The sequence below is a fragment of the Rhincodon typus genome, chromosome 14 (assembly GCF_021869965.1).
Source record: "Rhincodon typus isolate 14 chromosome 14, sRhiTyp1.1, whole genome shotgun sequence".
Taxonomy (NCBI): domain Eukaryota; kingdom Metazoa; phylum Chordata; class Chondrichthyes; order Orectolobiformes; family Rhincodontidae; genus Rhincodon; species Rhincodon typus.
In genome coordinates this window covers 46,722,602-46,748,413 of record NC_063345.1, presented here as the reverse complement: position 1 = coordinate 46,748,413, position 25,812 = coordinate 46,722,602, and the positions used below count along the sequence as shown (strand labels likewise).

At 39.9% G+C, this 25,812-nt stretch overlaps 1 protein-coding gene across 4 annotated transcripts in view; it reads left to right on the top strand.

The window, feature by feature from the left end:
• The window catches only part of LOC109924766 (cleavage stimulation factor subunit 2-like), a 65,669-nt gene that overhangs the window by 9,675 nt on the left and 30,182 nt on the right, over positions 1-25,812 (top strand). For 2 of the 4 annotated variants that reach the window (XM_048604876.1, XM_048604873.1), the window contains exons 5-10: positions 2,299-2,418; positions 2,677-2,793; positions 8,382-8,535; positions 13,476-13,538; positions 18,129-18,185; positions 23,944-24,085. In XM_048604876.1, the coding sequence (XP_048460833.1) occupies positions 2,299-2,418; positions 2,677-2,793; positions 8,382-8,535; positions 13,476-13,538; positions 18,129-18,185; positions 23,944-24,085 (653 nt within the window). The remainder of the gene's footprint in view (positions 1-2,298; positions 2,419-2,676; positions 2,794-8,381; positions 8,536-13,475; positions 13,539-18,128; positions 18,186-23,943; positions 24,086-25,812) is intronic. The other 2 variants (XM_048604877.1, XM_048604874.1) reach the window with 1 other exon arrangement.

Genomic DNA, 25,812 nt, shown 5'->3' with positions numbered 1-25,812 from the left:
CTACGTTACGCGAAGGCATTTTAACATAATAAAACAACAAGGCATTTCATAAGATTATTATAATACCAAGTACATATAAGGATAAATTAGATTGGATGTCCAAAAGCTTTGTTAAGGAAATAGGTTTTAAGAAGTCTTAAAGTCAGAAGAAGTGTTAATAAAACTATATTGAAGTGAAATGGCAAGAGAGAGTACTTGGCGAGTTTGTATAGAAGTGGGCATTCTGGGTATGGGGAGGGGGAAGAGGTCATGTAAATTTTAATCCAGAAAGTTGCTGAAAGAGGATTTCAGTGAGGTGTGGGCAGAGGAGGTGTTCCTTTATGAATAACTGTTATTGGGAACTGTTTCAAAGTTGGGAAATTTTGAAAAAGAATACATTTTTGAAGCAAGTTGGCAGAAGAAAAATACGTTTAACATAAATAGTAGAAAAGTAAGAATAAGGTATGGCAGAACATTTTTCCAAGTGGAAAGTCCATCTTGTGGCATGTGGGACGTTCATTTCTCGTGACTTCAACAGGCACGTGTAGGAATGTCACCACCTGCGCAGGATTAAGGTTTTGGAACTTGACCAGTGACTGGGGCCACTGCCGTGCATTCATCAGGCAAAGAACTACATGCATCACATATTCACAGAAGTTCTGACACTGGAGGCTAGGGGCATGTAGGCAGATGGGAATGGGTGACTGCTTATGTGAAATGTGATTCCAGGATGGAATGTTGCCTCCCTAGTGCAAGAGTTAAGGATGTCACATAGTGGATGCAGGAATCATGTTGGTGCCAGTGACTCAAGTAGGATGTGGTCCTGGAGTCAGAATTTAGGGAGCTGGGTAGAATACTGGCAAACAAAACCTTAAACATAGTAAACTCCAGTGCCAAAAGCAAATGAGTAAAGAATGAGTGGCTGAAAAGATGGTGAAGTAGGAAGGTCTTTAGATTCCTGGGTCATTGCGACTATCTTTGGGGAAGGTGGCACCAGTACAAACTGCACTGGTTGCAACTAAACAGAGCCAGGACTAGTTTCCTTGCACGGTGGTTTGCTCGTGCTCTTCTGTGGGGTGGCTGTAAGAGAGAGGTGTGGGAAGCAGGGAGTGGTTTAGCTTTATTTATTTCCAGAATGTGGGTATCACTGGCCAGGCCAGCATTTATTACCCAGGTGGCAGTTGTGTGTCAACTGCATTGCTGAGAGTCTGCAGTCACGTATAGGGCAGATCAGATAAGGACGTCAGATCAGGTAAGGACTTTAGTGAACCAGATGGGTTTTTCTGACAACTGCCAATGGTTTCATAGTCATCATTAGGCTACTAGTTCCAGATATTTATTGAATTTATTTGAGAATGAGAGAGCAAGATATAAGGTAATTTGCAAAAAAAGCAAATGTGATGAGAAAAAAATGTTTTCACATGGTCAATTGGTAGGGTCTGGGATGCACTACCTGGAAGTGTAGTGAAGGCAGTTGCATGAGGGAATGATTGTTTAAATGCAATGATATTAAAGGTCTTCAGATAGCAGGAAAATGGTGTTAAGTCATAATACCCATTCAGAGAGCCATTGCAGATATGATTGGCCGAATGCCCGCCTTAGAGGAATGCAAGGTAGAGAGATGGAGAGATATAGGGAGGGTAGCCAGAGCTTGGGACCAAGGCAGCTGAAAGCACATCATAATGGAGCACCTATGGAGTAAAGGTCAGAATTAAAGCTGCCCATATTTTGGCAGATTCTGTGGTTGGAGGACAATACGCAGAGAGGGAGGGGTGAGGCCATGGAGTATTTGAAAATAAGGGTGAGAATTTCAAAAACAAAATAATGCTTGCTGGAGCCAGTGTAAGCTAGCAACCACGGGAGTGATAGGGGAATGGACCTTCTATAAGGGCCATTTGTGAATCAGGTCACTTTTGCAACAATTGATAGTACCATTCAATTCCAGCATTAATTGAATTAAAAATTCTTAAGCTACCTTCATGACATAGAATGCTTAACTGTGTGCAAAGAAGCTGTTTGGCCCATTGAGTCTGCACCATCCCTTCAAAGAGCATCTCACCCAAGCCCAGCCCCTTACCCTTTCCCCGTAACCCCACATTTGTGCTTGTATCCCTTTTGAGCCTCCAGCTAACTACCTGGGGACTTTACCACTATGCCACTGCCTTGGTGGAGTGAAGGTGAATTAAACCTATGTGCCGTTGTTTTCTGGTGTTGTGGATTGTTATTTTGCAACATGCAGCCTCATACTATCGAAGTAATTTGCTTACTTAGCTAACATGCTACTTGTGCGGAGCCTGAACAACGTGCTGTCTCTTTCAGCTCTGCATTCAGAACAGTCCTCAGGAAGCTCGGAACATGCTTCTTCAGAATCCTCAACTAGCATATGCACTTTTGCAGGCACAAGTGGTCATGAGAATTGTGGATCCTGAAATTGCCATGGTGAGTATGTGTTTTTGCAAACTGTCCTACCACCATAATATGCATTTCAATTGCAGTAAGTTTATAAACCCAAATAAAACATTGTGCTGAATAACTAACATCAAGACGTTATAGTGGACTGGGACAGTATTTTAAATGGAGGACTTTTTTCAAACTGCCAGAACAGTTTTTGTGTTGATCTGTATTTGACTGTGTTGGGAAACCTTTGCAGTAAAAGAAAAACTGATTAAAAGGTATTACTGAACGTGCTCTCTTTAGAAAATGTTACATCGACCAGCCAATGTGACGCCACTGATTTCATCTGGTCAACCTACAGCAGGACCAAGTGCAGCTTCAGTTCAAGCTGCTCCTCCAGTCTCCCAGCCACAGCCAATGGTAGGTTCCGTTGATTTGGTCACCCAAACAGACAATTACTTTTCAGACATTTTAATAGATTTCAATAATATGATGCATGTAATATTTGAACTTAATGTTTGACCTATTGCTTGAAGCTCAGAATTTGTTTCATGCAAATTGTAAAATTCAGTATCCTAAACACTGGGAAAAATGCTAAGGTCTGTGTGACAAAACTGGAACTTGATTTATTCACCCATCATAAACTGGTGATCCTGTGGTAGTGCAGATCTTTGTTTGCACTAATATCTCTTCAGGTAGTTCTGAAAAATTGCAAATGGAAATTGTCTCCAAATTCCTCCCTTCATCTTCTGATTCCAGGAAGGGGTCCATTGTCATATTCAGATGGCCATTCTTTGTTTGTGGTCAGTTATAGTGGTCATCCTATTCAAACCTGTTCCTTCTCTGTCCCTTCATCTAGTTTTCAACAGGAGTTTTAGCACAGTAATTAAAAGCTAGAATCTTGTCAATGTTTGTTTTGCAGATTTTCTTCTCCAATTGAATGGGGTTAAAACCAATTGTCATACTGCTTCTTCAGCTAAATCAGCATAGATCAGGAATTGATTCAGGGACTTGTTTATGTTTAGCTTGTTTTGAATAGTTGATGCAATAGTACATAAAGCCACCAGGACAGGATGGAAATAGAGATGCACGGATTAATATTACGTGCACATGAGCTCCATTCTTAACGTAGCAGCATAGAAGGAAATCTGCCATATACCTGGTCTGGCCTACATGGTGACTCTATACTTGCAACAATGTTACTGACTCTTACTACCCTCTGAAGTGGCCCATAAGCCACTCAATTGTATCAAATCATACAGAAAAGTATGTAAGGAATGATGCCATATGGACCATTCAGCATTGGCATCAGCACCAGAAACCATAACAACACACCCGACCCCAAATTGTCTCTCACATACACCATGGAATCGTACCATTTAGGTAATGTCCCTGATCGCACCATCCCTGGGCATAACCTTTCCCACTGCAGAACGGAACCAACAGAGGTGGAAGCACATTGCTACAGACTTGAGAAGTTACCCTGAAGGTTCTCCAGACCACATGAATCCTCAAGATATCACGTCAAACGTGGCCATGGGAACCTTCTGCTGATTAACACCTACTGTCCTCCATCCTCAAACTCCAGTTGTTGAATCCGTGCTCCTCCATGTTGAACAACAATTTTAAGAAGCACTGAGGGTGGCAAAGACGCAGAATGAGGTCTCACCAAGGGTGGCATGTCAACATCACTGTTGACTGAGCTGGCCAAGTCCTGAAAGACATAGCTGTTAGGCTGGGTCTGGCAGATGGTAAAGGAGCAGTTTATTTGATATTGTCTTCATTAATCTGTTATAGATGTGTCTGTCCATAGCAGTAATGGTGTGAGTGACCACTTGTTAAAATGAAGTCCCACCCTCCCATTGAGAATACACCATATTATATTCTGTGGAGCCATCATACTGAATGGAATAGATTTTGAATTTTAAAAAAAAAAGACTGAAATCTGGGTGTCCATGTTGTGATCCATCAACAGCAATAGAATTGTACTCAACCACCCAAACAGAAAATGCTGGAGAAATTCGAGTTCTGAATAAGAGTCGGAATGGAGTAAAAACATAACTGTGTTCTCACCTTGCAGATGCTGCTGGATCAGCTGAATTTCACCAGTACTTGATTTTATTTTAGACATCCAGCATCTGAAGTATTTTGCTTTTGTGTTCACTCAGAATCTTGGGCCTAACATAACCCCGTTCTACTGTTGCTATCAATCCTGGTTCAGTGAAAAGTGCAGGTGGCCATTCCAGGAACAGCACCAGGCATATCTCAAAGTAAGGTGTCAGTTTAGTGAAGCTGCAGAACAGGATTACATGTATGCAAAACAAAGCTGGAATAGATGGACAGGGCTAAATGAATCCACAACCAATTGATCAGGTCCAAGCTTTGAAGTTTTGCAACATCCAGTTGTGAATGTTGGTGGACAATTAAATGATTAATTGTTAGAAGAGACTCTACAAATATTCCCATCCTCGGCACATTAGCGCAAAAGGTGCGGCTGAAGCATTTGTGTCTATCTTCAACCAGATTGTCAACTCAATGATACGTCTCGGACTCTGCCTGAGGTCCCCACCATCACATGGCAGTCTTTAGCCAATTTGATTCACTCCATGTGACATCAAGGAACAATTGACGAGACTGTATATCCAATGGTTATGGACTATGACAAGTTTCCAGCAGAATTACTGAAGACTAGTATCCAGAGTTAGCTGAAACCCTTAGCCAAGTTCTTATAGTGCAGCCATAGCACTATCATCTGTCAGCCAAATACAGAAAATTATGCAGGTGTGTCCAGTCCACAGAAAGCAGGATAAATTCATCCTGACCAGCACTGCTCCATCAGTCCACTCTCAAACTTTGGATGGTCTTATCAATAGTGATAAGAACTGCCACTTAGTAGACAAAAACCTGCCCACTCACGCACAATTTGGGTTCTGTCAGTGCCCGTCAGTTCCCATCCTCAGTCCAAATGTGGACAAAAACCTGAATTTGAGAGTGAAATGAGAATGACTGCATGTGACATCAAGTTAGCATTTGACCAATTATGGCATCAAAATGCCCTAGAAAAACTGGAGTCAATGCGAATCAGGGGAAAACTTTTCGCTGGTTGAAGTCAGATCTGGCACTAAGGAATTTGGCTGTGATGCTGTCTCAGTCTTGGGAGGTTACTGTCGGATTCCTTCAAGATACTGTCTTAGGCCCAAACCATCTTCAGCTATTTCATCAATGATTTTCCTTGCCCAATAAGGTCTGAAGTGGGAATGTTTGCTGATGACTACGCAATGTTTGGTGCCATTCGCACCTCCTTCGATATTTGGGTAGTCTGTGTGTATATGCAGCATGACCTGAACAATATTCAGGCTTTGGCTGAAAAGTAAGACATAACATTTGCACGTGCACAAGTGCCAGAAAATGACCAACTTGAAGAAGCTAGAATCTAACCATCGATTCTTGACAATCAATGGCTGTATCATTGCTGAATTCCCCACAACCAACACCCTGTGAATTAACATTGGCCAGAAACTGGATCATCCATATAAATAATGTGACCATAAGAGCAGGTCAGTGGCTAGGAATTCAATAATGAGCCTGCAGTGAACTCCTGACTTCCTAAAGCCTGTCCCCATCTAGAAGGCAGAAGGCACAAGTCCTGTGACACTCAAGAAACTTGACGCTATTCATGACCAAGCAACCACTCATTTGGCACCCCATCCACCACCTTCAACACTAATTCCCTCCACCACTGATGCACAGTGGCAGAAGTCTGCCGTCATGTACAAGATGCAATGCAGCAACTAGCCTTGATTCCATACCCACAATGGTAGCAGATGCATGGGAGCATCTCTATCTACATGTTCCCTGCTAAACCTCACGTTAATGGCTGTGCCTTCCCAGCTGCTGGGTCAATATCACAGAATTCTCTTTCTAACAGGATTGTTGGTGCACTTACATCACATAGACCACTGTGGTTCAACAAGGTGGCTCACCACCATATTCTCAAAAGCAGGTGGGCAATAAACACTTGCCAAGTCAGTGACGTCCATTTACTGTGAAAGAGTTAAAAAAAAATTAAGAGAAGCTTTTTAAAGAAGGCCTGCCAGCATTCTGCCCTTTAGAAATGCTTGGTCTGGACATTCTAATTTTAAACTGAAAACAACAAATGCTGGATATCACAGTGGGTCAGACAGTATCCATGGAGAGAGAGCAAGCTAATGTTTCAAGGCTAGATGGCTCTTCAAAGCTGAAGTGAAGTGTGGAAGGGGCAGCATTTATGCTATAGTTTGGGGTGGGGTAGTGGGTGTAGGGTGCTGGTGGCAAAAATTTATTGATAGTTCAGACTAAGAGGTTGGAATGTAAGAATAGCAGAACAATTATGTCTCTCCTGCCAGATTGAAAGGACAGTAACTGGGATGGGGGTAGGGGAGGACATGGTAACAAGCTAAAGGAAAGGGAAGAAATGATTCAGTTTCAAGGTGTTGAGCTCCATATTAAGGCTAAAAGGCTGTAAAGTGCCTAGTCTGAAGAGGAGATGTTGTTCCTCCAATTTATGCTGTGAGTCGCTGGAACACTGCAGCATGCTGAGATCAGACATGTGGGCATGTGAGCAGGATGCTGTGTTAAAATGACTGGCTACAGGAAGGTTGGGGTCCTGCTTACACACAGATTGGAGGTGTTCTGCAAGGTGGTCACCCAGTCTGTGTTTGGTTTCTCCAACGTAGAGATGCTGCTTCACCTGGAAAGACTGTTTAGGCCTTTGGATGGTGAGCAGGGAGGAGATGAAGGGGTACGTGTTGCACCTTCTGTGGTTACATGGGAAGATGCCATGGAAAGGTGGAGTGGTGTTGGTGGTTGTGGAATGGATTAGATGTCTTGGAAGGAACGATCTCTGCGAAATGCAGACAGGGGGATTGAGGGGCAGATGTGTTTGGTGGTGGCGTTCTGCTGGAGTAGACTGAAATGTTGGAGAATGATCCTTTGAATGCGGAGGCTGGTGGGTTGAAAAGTGAGGACCAGGGGAATGCAATCACGCTGTTATGAGTGATGGGAAGGAGCAAAGGTGCAGGAATGGCAGATGGGTTGGATGCGCTTGAGTGCCCTGTCAACCACAGTGGGTGGGAAACCACGGTCACGGAAGAAGCAAGCCATGTCAGCAGCACTGTTTTGATATCTCTGATTAAGAGATATATGTGATTAATGTAAAAAGACAGAATAAGTAGTAGAAAGGTAATGCCGGAGGTATACACATCACTTCTATACCTTATTTACATCACAGATCACTTAATTAACGATGCACGTTTGCCAGTATGTCTTTTTTTTTTTAAGGCAGAGAGCCTACTCGCTCTCACTGTCCACTGGCAGCTCAGACATCACGGAAACCGCAATAATACAGTGAACTTTGCAGTATTTGAGGTATATAATTTTCAACAGTTTATTGAGAGTGCCGGTTCATAAGGTGCTGGTTAAAACAAAGTTTGCTGTATTAGGTGGATTTCAGTGTGGCTGTGTTTAAGATACCAAACCACTTTATTAATGGTACAGTAATATTTGGCACTTGCAAAGCCATTGGGAACAGACTTATCGCAACAATTTCCTTTTCTCCGAAATTTATGGTCTGAACAGTGTCTTTGAGGGTGCATCTTTGAAATGGAGATAGTCACTTCCCAAGTAGAGCAGCATAAAGGATCGGAAAAGTTAACCAGAGGTTGCAAAATAATTTTTAGTGTTTCAATATTTTCCTGTTTAGTGTTTAATTCCTTAAAAGTTATGTCTTTGTTTTTACATTTTCTTTAAAAACGCAGAGACAAGGATAAATGATGACTTCCAGCTTAGTTGAACGCCATTGGGAAGCTACAGGTTGCTGTAAGATTAAGAACAGGAAGAAATATTTGTTTTGAAAATGATGTAATAACATGTTACTTTTTTTTTTAGATGCAAGTGGTCATTTCTGTAAGTGTATCGAAGTATGAATATACAAAAATGTGTAAGAATTGTTCAATTTTGCTCTTGATTAGAGTGGGATGCATGTGAATGGGGCTCCTATGATGCAGCAATCTATGCAGGCTGCGACGTCTGTTCCTGGGCCAGGACCGGTACAAGGTCCAGGGGGGCCAGTACCTGGACCGGGACCTGGACCCGGACCTGGACCGGGACCAGTTGGGCCTGCAGGTATGTGAAATTTTAAAATATACTTTCTGGAATACTACTAAATATTTTAAATTTTAGCTAAATTAATTTCCATTTCCTGTTGTTGTCACTTCCTTTAGTTTTCTTTGCTCTTTATTTCCATTTCCAGTGGGAACAAAAATGGAAGATATATCTTCAAAATGCATAAGTTGTCCAGAGCTTACCAGTGTCTTGGATTGCCAAAACTTAGTATGAACAGAAATTTTTTAAGCCCATTAAACCACTGCCACAATCTTGCTATTTCTGGTAGGATTGCATTTGAATTTGCATGGGTCTGACAGGCGGGAAATAAATCAGGGGACATGTTGATCTATCATGTACCGTAGGTGTGGGAACTACCCAGAGCAGGAGAACAATGCAAATTTATTTCAATTTGCTCCAATTAAAAGAAAAACGTAATGACCCCGAATACTCCTCACTATGGGCCTAATTCTAAAACCTGCTAACATTTTGATAAACGTATGTAGCTTTGGGGCGCAGACTTATTCTTTGGCTATGCTTTTAGCCATTTCCCTAAATCCTGATTAATCTATATTTTTGCAGGCCACTATGCCACATCTCATGGAGTCATAGTCATAGAGTCATACAGCACAGAAACAGACCCTTCAGTCCAACTGGTCCATGCCGAACATAATCCCAAACTTAACTAGTCCCACCTGCCTGCTCCTGGCCCATATCCCTCCAAACCTTTCCTATTCATGTATCCACCCAAATGTCTTTTAAATGTTGTGATTGTAGTTGCATCCACCACTTCATCAGGAAGTTCATTCCATACGTGAACCACCCTCTGTGTTTTAAAAAAAAAAAAAAAAAAATTTGCCTCATGTCTTTCTTAAATCTTTCTCTTCTCACCTTAAAAATGTGCCTAATCTTGAAATTTCCCATCTTAGGGAAAGGACCATTACCATCAACTCTATCTGTGCCTCTCGTTATTTTATCAGCTGTACCCAACTTGACACAGCCTGAACCGCTGAAGAGGAATCCCCAGTGTTAATACACTTCACACTCTAAAATGCTGGTTTGGATATTAGAAGATAAGAGTAGGGCATTCAGTGCTGCAAGCCTATCCCACCGTTCAATTAGATGATGGTGGATCTTTAACTCCGATCTATTTGCCCTCTTGCTCTGTCATCTCTTGATACAGTAGCATATGCTAAAACCTGATATACGTACTTTTTGGAAATTTCCTATTTAATCTATTCGCGGTAAAACAGCGATTATAGATTCACCGAAAGAACTGCGGATGCTGTAAATCAGGAACAAAAAGAGAAGTTGCTGGAAAAGCTCAGCAGGTCTGGCAGCATCTGTGAAGAAAAAAAAATCAGAGTTAACGTTTCGGGTCCGGTGACCTTTCCTTGGAACAGTTCTGAGGAAGGGTCACTGGATCTGAAACATTAACTCTGATTTTTTTTCTTCAGATGCCAGCAAACCTGCTGAGCTTTTCCAGCAACTTCTCTTTTTGTTCCTGATAAAGATTCCACACTCTCTCTTCTTGAAAAGTTCATTCTGAGCCTCATCGTACAGTTGTAGTACTCTGTGAATGTCACTAGATGGTAACCAAACAATGTCAAAGTTATACTGCTAACAGTAACTACAAGTAGAAATCTTAGAAACCCAACATTATGCCAGTTTAATGTATTACATAATTTTAATAAAATATTGATTTATTTACTTAATATGTATAAATAGCTTAGTAAATTTAAGCATCATTGTGGCTTGTGAACTATCTCCTGGGTTGAAATCCCACTCCTGGGGCTTGAATACAAAAACCAAACCTGATATGTTGGTACAGAACTGAGGGAACATTACATTGTCAGAGGTGCCATCTTTAATATGTTAAAACTGAGGCCCTGTCTGCCTGTTCAAGTGGATGCAGAAGATCCCCTGTCACCCCACAATTTTGAAGAGGAGTACAGGAATTATCCCTAATGTTCTGGCCAATATTTATCTCACAGTAAACATTGCAACAAACTGATTATCAGATCATTATCACACTGCTGTTTGTGGGAGTTCACTGAACACAAATTAGTTGCCATGTTTCCTACATCACAACAGTGACTATTCTTTGAAAACTATTACATTGGCTGTAAAGTATTTTGAGATGTCTGTTGGTTGTAAAAAGTGCTACATTTTTATTTAAAAAGCAGGAAAGTGGAATACTTTATATTATGGCAAGATTCGGGATCCTTGGATGATGAGAGAAATTGTGACCTTAGTTAGAAAGGAAATGGAAACGTGTAAGATTTGGAAAACTGATAATGGAGCCCTTGAGGAATATGAAGAAAGCTGGAAAGAACTTAAATAAGGAATTAGGATGCTGAAAGTGGCCATGAAATGACCTTGGCAAACAGGATTAAGGAAAAGATCAAGGCTTTTTGTACGTATGAGGGTAGCTGAGGAATAGGGTAGATGGCCTCGAGGGCAGGAAATCGGGAGGGTAAAAATGGAACAAGAAATAGCTTTGGCAGATTGGATTAAGGAGAATCACTAATTTGATTGAGCTTTTTGAAGAAGTAACGAAGAGGATTTATGAGGGCGGAGTCCATATGGACTTCAGTAAGGTGTTCAACAAGGTTCCATCATAGTAGACTGGTTAGCAAGAGTAGATCACCAGGATTAGAGGGAGAACTAGCTATTTAGATACAGAACTGGCTCAGAGGTAGAAGACAGAGGGTGGTGGTGGAGGGTTGTTTTTCAGACTGGAGGCCTGTGACTGGTGGTGTACCACAAGGATTGGCGCTGGGTTCACTGCTTTTTGTCACTTTTATAAATGATTTGGATTTGAACATAGGAGGGACAGTTAGTAATTTTGCAGATGACACCAAAATTGGAGGTGTAGTGGACAGCAAAGAACGTTACCTCAGAGTACAACAGGATCATGATCAGATGGACCAACAGGCCGAGGAGTGGCAGATGGAGTTTAATTTAGATAAATATGAGGTGCTGCATTTTGGACGGGCGTATCAGGGCAAGTCTTATACACTTAATAGTAAGGTCTTGGGGAGTGTTGCTGAACAAAGAGACTTTGGAATGCAAGTTCATAGTTCCTTGAAAGTGGAGTCCCAGGTAAATAGGATAGTGAAAAAAGCAATTGGTATGCTTGCCTTTTATTTGTCAGTGCATCAAGTATAGGAGTTGGGAGGGCATGTTGCAGCTGTACAGGACTTTGGTTAGGCCACTATTGGAATACTGTGTATAATTCTGGTCTCCCTGCTATACGAAGGATGTTGTGAAACTGGAAAGGGTTCAGAAAAGATTTCTAAGGATGTTGCCAGGTTTGGAGGGTTTCAGCTATAGGGAGAAGCTGAATAGGCTGAGATTATTTTCCCTGGAGCATCAGAGGCTGAGGGGTGACCTTTTATAGAGGTTTAGAAAATGATGAGGGGCACAGATAGGCTAAATAGACAAGGTCTTTTCTCCAGGGTAGGATGTCCAAAACTAGAGGATATAGGTTTAAGGTGAGAGCGGAAAGATATAAAAAGGACCTAAGGAGCAACTTTTTGACACAGGGTGGTACGTATGTTGAACGAACTGCCAGAGGAAATGGTGGAAGCTGGTATGATTATAACATTTAAAAGGTTTCTTGATGGGTATATGAATAGGAAGGGCTTGGAGGGATATGGGCCAAATGCTAGCAAATGGGACTAAATTTATATAGGATATCTGATCGGCATGGACAAGTTGGACTGAAGGGTCTGTTTCTATGCTACACACCTGTCTATATGACTTGTCATCCCCCTTTAGCACAGTAAAACTGAGTCATGATTAACATTGTTTTCCTCATATGTTTATGAAGTGTACATCATGGATTGTCATTGTTGCATTTATTTCTCAAGCCATCAACAAAGGTACTATATTTGTTTTAAGGAAATTAAATGTACCAAGTTATTTGTCAGAAGCCATATAGAGACGTAGATGTCCAAAAGCTTGATCAAAGAGGGTAGGTTTGAAGAAGTGGCTTAAAGGAGGAAAACATAGTCGAGAGGTGGAAAGCTTTCGGGAGCAAATTGCATAGCATGGGGCCGAGGCATCTAAAGGTGCGACTGCCAATGGTGGAACGTTTATAATTGGGACTGTGCAAGATGTTGATATCCTGCAACTGGAGGAGATTAGAAAGATCGTGAAGGCTAAGACCATAGAAGGATTTGGACTGAAGGTCAGAATTTAAGCCCAGTTTGTGCTTGACCAGGAGCCAGTATAAGTCTGAGAGCACAAGGAGTACGGGAAATAGGACTCATCGCCAGTTAAGGTGGGAGAGTTTTGGATGACCTCAACTTTATGAAATGTAGAATGTGGGAGACCAACCAGGAGTATGTGGATTTAGCCAGCGGTAATGAAAGTGCAGATGAAGGTTACCACAGCAGATGAAATGAGATGGAGACTTAGTTGAGCACTATTTTGGAGATGGATATCAGCAGCCTTTGAGATTGCATAGATATTGCTACAATCTCCTTAGGGCATTGGATAACTTCAAAAAAAAGTTAAGCTCACATTTACTGGTGAAAACATGAGGCAGCAAGATTTCACAAAAAGCACAATGACTAAATACTATCTTTGTAAGGCGAATAATACATAAAACTGCAAAATGGAACTTTCTGCTTGTGAGAGGAGGGAGCAGGAGGGAGGGTGTGCAGAAAGGAGAGAGAGATTGAAAAACAGAGTTCCTTCTCAGCGTTTGTCTCAGAGTTAATCTGCTGTTAATTGGTGTTGAGGTTTTGAGAAAATCTAAGCCTAGTGAATTGGTGCTACTCCTAAGTTGCCAATATCCTGCAAAAATAAATAAGATGGTTGATACATTGTAATACGTTGTTCTGATTGTGGGCTCATGTTTTGGGGGAAATGGTATAGAAAAAGCTAGATTCTGCACCTAATACAAGTAAGAATTGGTTTGAACTTTGCACATACGCTTTTATTCTCTATAGGAAATATGCAGCCGCAGATGGGTCTTCCGCCCTCAGGACCTGTGCCCATGGACAGAGGACAAGGTATCTGTTTTGTGTTCTGGATGTTCAAATTTTTTTGATTGTGCCCTCTGTTTGTTTCAGTAACCATTGTGACTATATATATTTTAATTTTTGTTTAACGAGTGGGAAGGGAATTATTTTTGAACTGTAGGGAGGAGTAACAATTGGTAAGCTCCATTCTGGGTAAGAAATGATCACTTCTATCAATGAACCAGTCATTGATCTTCCCTGATTGTTTTTTATTTTTTTTCTTCAAAGTATCATCCAATTCACTTCTACATATTGCCTCCAAAAAGATGAGTAGTAATTAAATGGGATAAAATTCCCAACATGTCCTTTGCACCCGAATTATGGAAGCATAAAATTTTCTCTTTCCCACTGAATTGATCAGATGGTGCAGTGTTGCAGGTTTTAAGGGCCATCGTTCTTAAGCTGCTTGCACAACTTCTCCTCAGACATAGAAATCTGAAACAAATATTGATATGTGGTGTTGGTTCCATCAAGAAATGTTGACAGAAAAACTCTGAAGGATCATCCCTGAGACAGGAACACATCTCTAACAATAGGCATAATCACCCAGTGATGTAAGCTTACACTGTGTTCCATTTGACTGAGCTTCCAAGTGACAAAAAATGCTTTTATTGCTTTACCTGAACTAGATTTAAACCCAAGCTCCGGATCCAAGAACACTTTTTTTCTACAGTACTCCTCCAATGAGAAATTTTAATTTGATAGACTCCTATTATAAGAACTTTACTTATTTTAAAGTACAGTCAAACGTAGATACCTTAAGTGAGAAGGATTTCTGCCTGGCTAGATATAATGTTAAGTAAAATGTGTGGAATCCTAGGTGTAATCATACAATTCTATATATGCTTAAGAGCTGCACACAGTTGTAGTGATAATTTGTGGAATGATCCTTTAGCTTCCTTTGCATGTTTCATGCATTATTTTAACCTTTCCTTTTTTAATTTTCCATTTTAAGCTCAGATGTACTTTTGTCTCTAGATAATTTTTTTCATTTTTATTTTGAAATTTTTTTTGTAGTTTAGTGCAATGTTCTAAATTGGTATTAGTACAGTCTAGTGAGCAAATGCTGGTAAATAATCATCACAAAATGAATGCAGCGATCAAGTAAACTGTAGTGTGATGGCATCTGATTAATTACTCGCAAATTCTCTTGTGATTGTGAGTAACCCAGATGTGTATTTGCTTATCACATGAAGAATTTAAATTGGTGATGTACTGGGATAGTAATTCATAGCTTTGAAAAAAAATCAGTATTTGTATTTAGATATTGGAAGAAAATTGAAAAGTTATATATTAAGCCTATGATATCTTGAGAAATTCAAATTACTCATTCTGTCTGGCCCAGTGATCTGTACTTTCCACCAACTTCAGATTTGACACATAACATACTAAGTATACAAATCTGATTTTATTAGTATATAATGAAGTATTTCCTCCCAAATTTCTTAGAGTCAGTGGGCAGTATTCAAAATACAGTTATGTAACATAAAAACATCAGAAATAGGAACAGAAGTAAGCCATTTGGCCCCTCACGTCTGTCCTGCTATTCAACAATTTTATGGTTGGTCTGCGCCAGGCCTTAACTCTTCTATGATGCCAGCTCATCATAGCCCTCAATTCCCTGCCACTTCAAAAATCTATCTACCTCATCTTTAAGTACTTTCAGTGATCTAGCCTCCACAACTCTCTTCCAGATATTCACTACCCTATACCCTCTAGGAGAATTTTTCTGCCTTTTTTTTTTTTTGGAACTTCCTTCGTTAATTCTGATTCTTCCTACGGAAGTACATGGTCTCAGACTGTTCTGTGTTAAATTCCATCTTAAGTTTTTGTCCAGTCACTAAATCTAGATACATAACCCACCTTGCAGAATTTTTTTTTTTTTACATCCGCATCACTGCAGGTCCTCCCACCTATTTTTGTATCATTAACAAATTCGGAAACATTGCACTTTTCCCCCTGCTCCAAATCATTAATGTAAGTAGTAACAAATTGGAGCCTGAGGACCGATTCTTGTAGCACACCTCTAGTTATGTCTTTTTAACCTAAAAAAGACCCATTAATCCCAACTCTGTTTTGTCTATATTTTAACCAGCTCTCAATCCATTCTAATACATTACCTCCAATGCCGTGAGCTCCTATCTTGTGCAATGATCTTTTATGTGGTACCTTTCAATTGTCTTCTGGAAATCTAGAATCGCCACATCTACTGGTTCCCCTTTATCAGCTTTGCCGTTAGATCCTCAAAGAACTGCAACAAATTTGTCAAACGTGCATTCCCTTTCTGTTTGCTTGTGTTAAGTTTTTCTAAATTACCTGCTGTTTCTAACTTAATGATTGGCCTTTAGTTCCTGCTTTATTGCTGCCTCCCTCCTTCAACATGATTGTCATGTTACCGGTTTTCTAATCCTCTGGAACTGATTTCACCCAGTGCCTCCAACGTCTCTGCAGTTAGTCCTGATGACTTGTCTGCCTTGGGACCCATCAATTTGTCAAAGACTTTGTCCCCCATGATAGAGACTGCTACAAGAGCCTAGATTCATAGAGACTCTACAGTGCGGAAAGTGCGTGTTTTGGCCCATTGAGTCTTCACCAACCCTCCGAGGGGCATCCCACCCAAACCCAGCCCCTCCTACCAAAAACTTCGGTTTTTGTTCCCTCCTCCCCAGTCCCCATAATCATGCGTTTACCACAGCTAACCCACATAGCCTGCAGATCCCTGGACACTACGGACAATTCATGACCAATTCACCATGGCCATGCACATGTTTGGATTGTGGGCAGAAACCCATGCAAACACAGGACACTCAAACTCCACACAGGCAATGACCCAAGGCTGGAATCGAACCCAGATCCCTGGCACTGTGAAGCAGCAGTGCTAAACCTTTGTTTCCTCCCCCATTAACACCTTGCTTATCTGATGTCTTTCGGATGATTAGCATGTCCATCTCCATGAAGACCAATGCAAAATATTGCTTTACAAAGAACAAAGAAAATTACAGCACAGGAACAGGAACAGGCCCTTCGGTCCTCCAAGCCTGCGCCAATACAGATCCTCTATCTAAACCTGTCGCCTATTTTCCAAGGATCTGTATCCCTCTGCTCCCTGCCCATTCATGTATCTGTCTAGATACATCTTAAATGACGCTATCGTGCCCACCTCTGCTGGCAACACGTTCCAGGCACCCACCACCCTCTGCGTAAAGAACTTTCCACGCATATCTCCCTTAAACTTTTCCCCTTCTACCTTGAAATCGTGACCCCTAGTAATTGAGTCCCCCATTCTGGGGAAAAAGCTTCTTGTTATCCACCCTGTCTATACCTCTCATGATTTTGTAGACCTCAATCAGGTCCCCCCTCAACCTCCGTCTTTCTAATGTAAATAATCCTAATCTACTCAACCTCTCTTCATAGCTAGCGCCCTCCATACCAGGCAACGTCCTGGTTTAAATTTTATACCATTTGCTGATTCCCTGTTATTAATTCCCCCTTGCATCCTCCAAGGGTTCCACAGTTAATTTAGCACTCTAATTCTTTTTATATACCTGTAGAAACTCTTGCTATTTATTTTTACACTTCTTACTGATTTATTTTAGTCAACTGCTTCTGCTTCCTAAAAGGAAACAAAATCCCAGTCCTCTGGCTTACAATTAGTTTTACAGCATTGCACGCCTTAAGTTTTGATTTGGAAACTGTCCTTGCCTGCCTTTGCCAACCACAGATGGTTCATCCTTTTCATAGAGTCCTTCTTTTTGACTCGAATAAATTTTTGATGATCTTTGTGAGATACCTGCTGAAAGGTCTGCCGCCGTTCATCTAATGACTTCCACTTAGCCTGCTTTAGGCAGCTCTTCCTTCATACCTTTGGAACTGTCCTTTTGAAGTTGAGGGCACTGGTTTGTGTTGTGTTGCTGTCAGGATAGAAATGTATTAAGCATTGGCTCTAATTTTCTGGAGGTTTACTCAGACATCACTTTGTGGTGATCTGCTATGCATATGTTCTGATGATTTTCAGTGGTGTCTGCTTATTGGCACAGGTACATCTCGTTTTTAGAATTAAAGTTGCTGGACTTATAACTTACTGAAACAGAAATTCTAGTCAAACATTCTTGTTGTTAGCTCTCACATTACATGGCATGTTGCTATGTGCACCATTTTATTTCCTTGTTTCTTTTTAAAATTCCTTTTGCCTGCAGGTTTATTTAGTAAACTTTTTTGTTTCCATGCCTGATCTTTTCAGTCTTCGTAATTTTTATGTGATGGTCATCATGGAGTCTATTTTGTTTCTGTAAGTGGTGGGTTCCCTTATCATCTTTAATCTCTCTCTCTCACTTCCTGAGAAACCTATATCCTGTTGCAAAGACTTCTTGTTAGAATGCTTTCTAGTATACCATCTATTTTCCTGGCACTCTACACAACATTGTCATATATAGCTTGTACTGCCATCACCAGAACCCTTCCAATGAGGTTATTCAAACGAAGAAGTATTGCATGTGCTTCTGTTACTTTTAATGCACAAACCTGAATGTTATGAAAGGACAGGTTATCCATTGCACTATTCTTTATCTCGTGTTCTCACAGGAAATATGCACTCACCTGTGGCCTCCGCAGGGACTGCACAGATCGAGAGAGGACAAGGTACTAGTTTGAATGAATGTTTAACCTCTGATTTTACAAGTAACCTGTAACAGAGAGGTATAACCCTTCATGTTTCCTGGCTTGCTTTCACTTTGAGGGATTATATTTTTGTTGAATGAGAAGTAAGGGTTAAACTTTTTAAAATATGGAATGTATTTCCTGTTGCAGATTAGAGGTCAGAGGTTAAATACTTGTGAAGTTTTACTGTGGTGCACCAAAATGTAGTAAATTTATCAAATTTGGTTGCAATAAAATATTCACCCGGGAAGGGATCTAGAAACCTTAAAGTTGAGTGATGTGACTGAAGTGCAAGGATCATAGACATTTGCAACACGGAAGGAGGCCATTCGATCCGTTTTGTCTGCATCAACCAATAAAAATCTCGCTACACTAATTCTGCTTTCCTTGGAGGCAATGACAATGCAAGTGAATATCTAAATAATGCTTAAGTATTACAGGTGTTTCTGACTCAACTATCCTTTCAAACAGTAAGTTTGAGATTCCCACTACCCTCAGACTGCAAAGCTTATTCCTCAAGTCTCGTAGCCATCTACCTCTTTCCTTAAATCTATGCTTGAACTCCAGATTCAGAGTGCATTTACGTAATTTGTGTTGTAGCGCGAAGTGAAATTGCTTTGCATTAATGCAATAGTTATAGTATAAATGCATCCAAAATTTGTGGTAAAGTACAACTGGTCAACAAATAGGATATCTGATTCCTGTTATAGGATCTTTGCAAATGGTAGGATGTACACTTTTCTGCACAACCCATTGGATTTGTTTGGATTTATTACAAATGCTAAATGTTGGATTTGTTAAGATAGGATTGAGATGCCAGATGCCCTCCAGACAGCACTAAACTGGTTTAATACACAACGCCTTTTAGGATACAAAAATGACCCACATCATCTCGGAGATGTACTACCTCTTAAAGGTGACAAGCACTGCACTTACATTTATCCAGTGCTGGAGAAGAGTGAACCTTTCAGGTATTAAATGAGATGCCAGTCAAATTAGATGTTTTTTGCTGAATGGTATTGAGGTCTTTCAGAGTTGTTGGAAGTGGGCTAATCCAAACAAATGAAGAGAATTCCATCACACATGACTTCTAACTTGGATCTAGTGGAAGGACTTTGCAGACTGTGGAGCTCTGGGGAGTAATGGTATAGACCAAAATCATGCAGGGCATGAAACATCAGCCATATTTTTAACTCCACAGATGTTGCCAGACCTCCTGAATTTCTCCAGAACTGTTTCTGTTTTAGCACTTAGTGGATATTGTGGCTGAATTCCTTTTTAGAATTTCTTCAACTGTTTTATCTAAGAGGAGTGCCATATGTACTGCTTTATCAAAAGTGAGAGTCTCTGATGCTAAGGTACTTCATGCGACTCTCTAATCTTTCAAGTTTCCCACATAAAAGAGCAATATCTACCTTTCTCAAAAGTTATAAACTCTCCTGCATTTGTGCACCTATCTCAGAGATTTGTATATAAAGCAGCAGTAAAAACAATAAGTTTCATCTTCCTGGTATATCCCAATGATGAAAATTTCAAAACACAGTACTCTATTTTTAATTTTTTCAACTTTTTGTTCATCCGAATGATATTTTTCAGCTTGGGATTTTTCATAATAACAGTCAATCTATTCTCTCGATTTTCAATCCAATATACCTAAAAGCCCCAGAGGCCTAATATCTAATTCTATTTTAAGCCCACTTGTAACATTGTTTTCAAATTTATTTTTGCCACCCTACAAAAAAATCATCTACATGGATTATAAAGATTCCTAGTGCCAGTAAAATGTGGTGGGGTTTGCTTTCAACTGGAGACAGTCTAGTTTTAATAAGGTCGATCTTATCAAGAAGTGCCAAATGTCATTTAAGTCGTGTACCCATTTATTTAACTTTCAGACTGTTCCCACGGTGTTTGGAACCTCCTTTTGAAGGGTGAACAAATGTTTCCCTTTGAGCTGACTTCCCTGCTGAAATGTTGCTCTAATATCAATTGATCCACTTTCCCAAGTATTGTCATTTCTGTATCCAGTTTCATTGCATTTTTCATCAATCATGATGATGTTTCACTGGCTATTACACTGTGCTCATAAAATGATTGATCGTAGCTATTTTACAAAGAGTGACCATACTTTTTAAGGATTTTTGTGTGTTATCATCCCCACATTTGAACCTGGTGAAACTGTCAAATTCCTTAATTTTGTTTCAATCCTTAATACTAAGAGACTACCTAGTCTTTTAGCCAGTCTACCCAACAATACTATAGATATGTTTTCTGCTTCTAAAATTGCACAATTGAAAGATTCTGCCACCAACACATTCATTGCTTGCTAAAAAACATCTTGTGATCAGTACAATGCCCTCTTTTTGATCTATACGTCCATCTTCTTCCTCTGAATGTTCCATTCATGTTTAGTCTCTTATACCATTTGCATTATTTTAGTTGATACCACACCTGAAAAATTGATTCACTGCATCATGGCATTTCTGGGGTTAATTCTTTTATCAAAAGTCAAAAATTCTCTTGGCCTTTCAAAATTGTTAAGAAAAACATTTCTGTCCTCATTTTTGTCACCAGCAACCTACATCTAGACCCTTTTGCCAGCCTGTTAACATTGTCCTCCAGTTTTCCAATGCCTGCCTAATTGTTCCACTATCATAAAGATTGCCTGCCTTGGTGCTTCTAAAATTTATTCTAGCAGTGTGTATTTACCTACAAATTTTACTCCTATTATAACTAAACTCAACACTTTGGCTTAGTCTAATAACTTGAATTCCAGCACACATTGGGAAATTTCCAGAGGAAATTTCTACAGTCTTGCATACTATCTACTGACTTCGAGTATGTACTCTTCTATGGAACTATCTTTACTACTTCTGAATTTGTCGAAATCTGACCGTCTCTCTCAAGCAATTAGTAAATCAACTTTTTGATAAATTCTATTCGTGTAAGTTAATAATTTGTCCAAGCCTCTTTCAAATGATTAGTGTCCAATTCTGGAAAAAAAAATTGCTTCTTATCCTGTTTATCCATGGAAGTGAAAATGCAAAGGCTGTAGTTTATTTCTGCATTGACGAAGAAGTGACAGAGGACCAGACGGTTGCTTCATTCTTCCACTGGTCATAAAACTCGCATTCAGAAAATGTGTGGGTAATGGTATCATAACACTTTTAGATTTTAATTCAGTCATCTCTCTGAATTACTCTTTTGGCTAGAATAGTACTTGGTTTTCAATCTTTGACTTTCAAACAGCTATCATCCATTGCTAACACCACTAAAGAACAGAGGTTAAATGCTAGTTAGACTCAAGGCATACCCTTTTCTGATCAGAGTTTTATTCCAACTCTCTTGCAACAAACTCCTACCTCACTAATATATACCCAGTCAAGTACTCAATCAATTACTCCAATTAACATAACCAGCATCTCTTCCATACTTCCATTGATCTCAAGCATACCTACCAGATGCAACATACTGTCAGAAGTGGGGATATTCACTAATGATTGCAAAATCATTCAGTATCACTCGGAGCTCCTCAGATACTGAAGCAGTCTGTGGCCATGTGCAGCGCGACTTGGACAACGTGCAAGATTGTGCTGAAAAATCACAAGAAACATTTGCACCACACAAGTGCCAGGCAATCCAACAATAGAAAAAGCTAACAGTCGCCATTTGGCATTCAGTGGTATTATCACCCACTGTCAATATCCTGATTGTTACCATTGGTCATAAATTGGACTGAGCCAGCCATATAGGTACTGTGGCTACATGAGCAAGTCAGGGACGGGGAATTCCGTGGCATGTAACACCTCCTGGCTTGTGAATGCTTGTCCACAATCAGAATTCAGGGGTCTCGAGACACACTGTGTACTTGCCCGGAGGAATGTAACTTCAGCAAAACTCAAGAAGCTCAGCGCTATCCAGGATGAATTATCTTTGGAACTATTCTTTCTCCAGATGCACCCAGACTTGCCAAATTTCTCCAGATCTTTCTGTTTTTGTTTTAGATCTCTAGCATCTGCAGTACTTGCCTTTATTTTCCTGTTATGGATGATAGTACATTAGGGCAGTGATCCTCTTTATTGGGAAGCAGACTCTAATACATTCTGCATCTGCCAACTTGTGGGTACTGAACATCCATGTACATAATCATCAATTACCCTTTATTTGAACTTAATAGGTTTTGATGACTTTTCAAATGTAATTGGAAACTTGCTAAAGATAGTGAACCCTTCAATTGTTGCTTTTGCCCCAGTACAAATTTCCAAGGTTTCCTATGCCCTCAGTTACTGCTCAGAAATCAATATTAAAACTTCTATGATTTCTGATAGTAGACAATAAAGAGTCAACAGTTAGATCCTCATCAGTCAGGTAACGATTAGAATGTTAGAACTGTGGCCTATTTGTAACAAAGTCACGTTATGTTTAATTGAGTGGAAAAAAGGTAGTTTGAGAAATTAGAAATGTTTGGAGTCATTTGTGTTTTTGGCAATCGTGATAGGGTGATTTCAGTGAATAAAACTCAACAACTTCAAATCTATTCTAGTGAGACAGAGGAGTGAGAAGCATGTAGTAAAATTTTAAAATGTCTTCATATAAAATCAAAGAACTGATGGTGACTTCTTGAATTTTGGCAGGTACCATTCGTCCTCTTTTTAGATGATTTGACTGGATGTGCGCAGTATAAAATTTAAGCGCAGTGTAAACATAAGTATTTTGAAGCCCATGCCTGGCCTGTTTTACGTTTTTAATTAATTTAATTCCCACGTGTTGTCTTAACATAATTTGTGTTGTAATACAATGTAACACCAAAAAACCTTCTGTTTCTATAAAAATCAGCCCATGACATAACGTGTTGAAGTCATTACTATGACCCTATGTAACATTAAATGACTTTCTAACTAAATTGAGCCTTTCTGCGTTGTTTCGTTTTGGAGTTAGAAATAAATCTAACTTGTATGCCAAGCTGAACCTCTTAAATTATTCTGTATAAAATGGTTAAAATCAAGCGGGTGCAGATGTTGATATTTGATGCATGCAATACAAGGTTACCAATAAGTAGTGTTCTTGTGTGATTGTGAGGGAAAATTATGAAATGCAATGTATCTATAACCTGAAAGACCATAATATTGACAGGCAGGCTTTTGCAACATTGAACAGATGCAGATCATGCAGATGTAAAATGTTCTCGTTTTTTTTATCTGGGCTGAAATTTGAATTTTAAACATATTTATTTGTTTTATTGGATTGCATAGTAAGTTTACACAGCTTTACAGAGCATAAGGTATTCAAAACTTCAGAAAGATATTATGGGCTAACTGTCAGAGTTATGTAGTACAGCACAATGAAAGGCTGATTGATTGTTGCATGAGCACAGAATGGCACAATGGATATTAGTGCCACTAGATCTTGGTCTTAGCTATGTTTCAGTGGGACACTTTCATCAAGTATCTTGTACTTCTCCTTTGGCCAGTTGTGTTTCAGTCCCAGTGTTTCAATCACGCGGATCATTTGTGAGTAGTTTTGATGTGGCTAGAATGCTTCCAAGCATTCAATGTTCTATGCCGTGTGGATAGTTTGCGTGGGTAGTACAGAATGCAGGAAGTCATTTACACTCTGTAAGACTGGATACCCCCTTTTTTATTTAAAAGCATGATTCCGCTTTCTTTCCATTTGTCTTATTGCGAAATCCAAATTCATCCAGACTTAACACATCTTTTGACAGGGATTTCTTTTTCCTTTTCAGTCCCAATGCAGGACCCCAGAGGCAACATGCAGCGGGGTCCACCAGTAGGTGGGGCTCCAGCTCCGAGAGGTTTATTGGGAGATGCACCAAATGACCCACGTGGAGGAACTCTGCTTTCTGTCACTGGGGAGGTGGAACCAAGGTAAGTGGTAGGATGTGAAATATTTATCTCTATTACATGACTAAATGTTGCCTGACAGTCATTCCTTTCTCAGCTTTACCTATGTATGTGTTAATGTCAGAGTCTGTGTAGTGATAAAAGGAAGAATAAAATTACAAATCTTGGAAAGTATTTAGCTATTACTGCTCTGTACCTTCAGCAAGCCCATGTAGATTAATTTACAGAAAAACAAGAGAAGGGTGAAACTGAAGTGTATGGTTTTTAATCTTTTAGTTGTTCAGCATTTGGACTTGTGACAGCAACGTTATAAATCTGGAGCCACCTTCTAAATCGCAGTATTGTCACTAGCGTTTCAGTAGAATAGAGGTACAAAGTTTTCAAGCCATACTCAATTAAACTTTGAAAGTCATGCATCATATAGACTTCTTATGCAAATTTGGGTTAAAATACACATATCTATTGGCAGCATTGCAATGGATACCTCTCACAATGAAGAGTACCGGTCCTTTAAGAGATACTTTTTAGCTAATATCAAATATTAGGTAGTGATTATACTTGGCTGATGTATATTGATTCTTATATTGACTGTTTTGAGAGTTGTGGGAAATCTCTCATATGGTTATATTCTTTGGCTCAGGTTCTTAGCAGTGTTTGATATTGCCTTAGTGTTTTACAGGCTACTATTTACAGGCCAGATTTTGTTCACAGACCACAGTCAAAAAGGAAAATTCTGTTTACTAATGTCAATCATTGTTAGTTTGGTGTTGACCCACTCTTAATTGTTTATCTGCAGAGGGGTAGAGGTACAATTTAGCCATTGTTTTTTCATAGCTCCTTTCTCCTCTGAATCCCAGATTTTCTCTCTTCTTAAGGGCAGGACTCATTAGTAGTGCATTAACACACTGACAGCTCTACAGACCCACAAATATTGCCATTTTGAGAACTTGATAATGAACCTTGGCACCTAACTGAAATTCATGTCAACTTATTTTCAAGCAAAGGCTGATTTCTGTTTTTATTTTACATTGAAACAAATTAAGTTCCAGTGGCAGATTGAACGTGCTGCAGTTTGTGCTGTTTGTTTTAATGACTTTCATAGAATCCCTACGGCGTGGAAACAGGCCCTTCGGCCCAACAAGCCCACGCCAACCCTCAGAGCATCCCACCCAGACCCATCCCCCTAATCTACACATCCCTGAACACTACGGGCAATTTAGCATAGCCAATCCACCTAGCTTGCTCATCTTTGGACTGTGGGAGGAAACTGGAGCACCCAGAGGAAATCCACACAGACACAGGGAGAATGTGCAAACTCCACACAGACAGTCGCCGAGGGTGGAATTGAACCCGGGTCCCTGGCACTGTGAGGCAGCAGTGCTAACCACTGAGCCACCGTGCTACTCTGAGATTGAGATTGGCCTTGCAACGTATTGGGAGATTCCTACTTGAAATTGATGTAATACAAAGTTAAGATTAACTTTGTTAATATTCATTGCATACTGCAACATAGATGCCACTTACCTGTGTTCAAAAATGCACTGGAAGATGATTCAGTCGCGAGTTCATTATGCCCATTCTAATAGGGAAAATATCTGATTTATGAAAACAGTCCCTGGGTAGTTTCATAACCAACTGATTGCTAGATTAGTCCATTGAGTAATTCTAAATGAGAGCAACCTCCAACTTTAGTTACATGAAATATTTCAATGTTTTGATGCAAACCAGTTTGAGGTTTTCATAAAGTTATG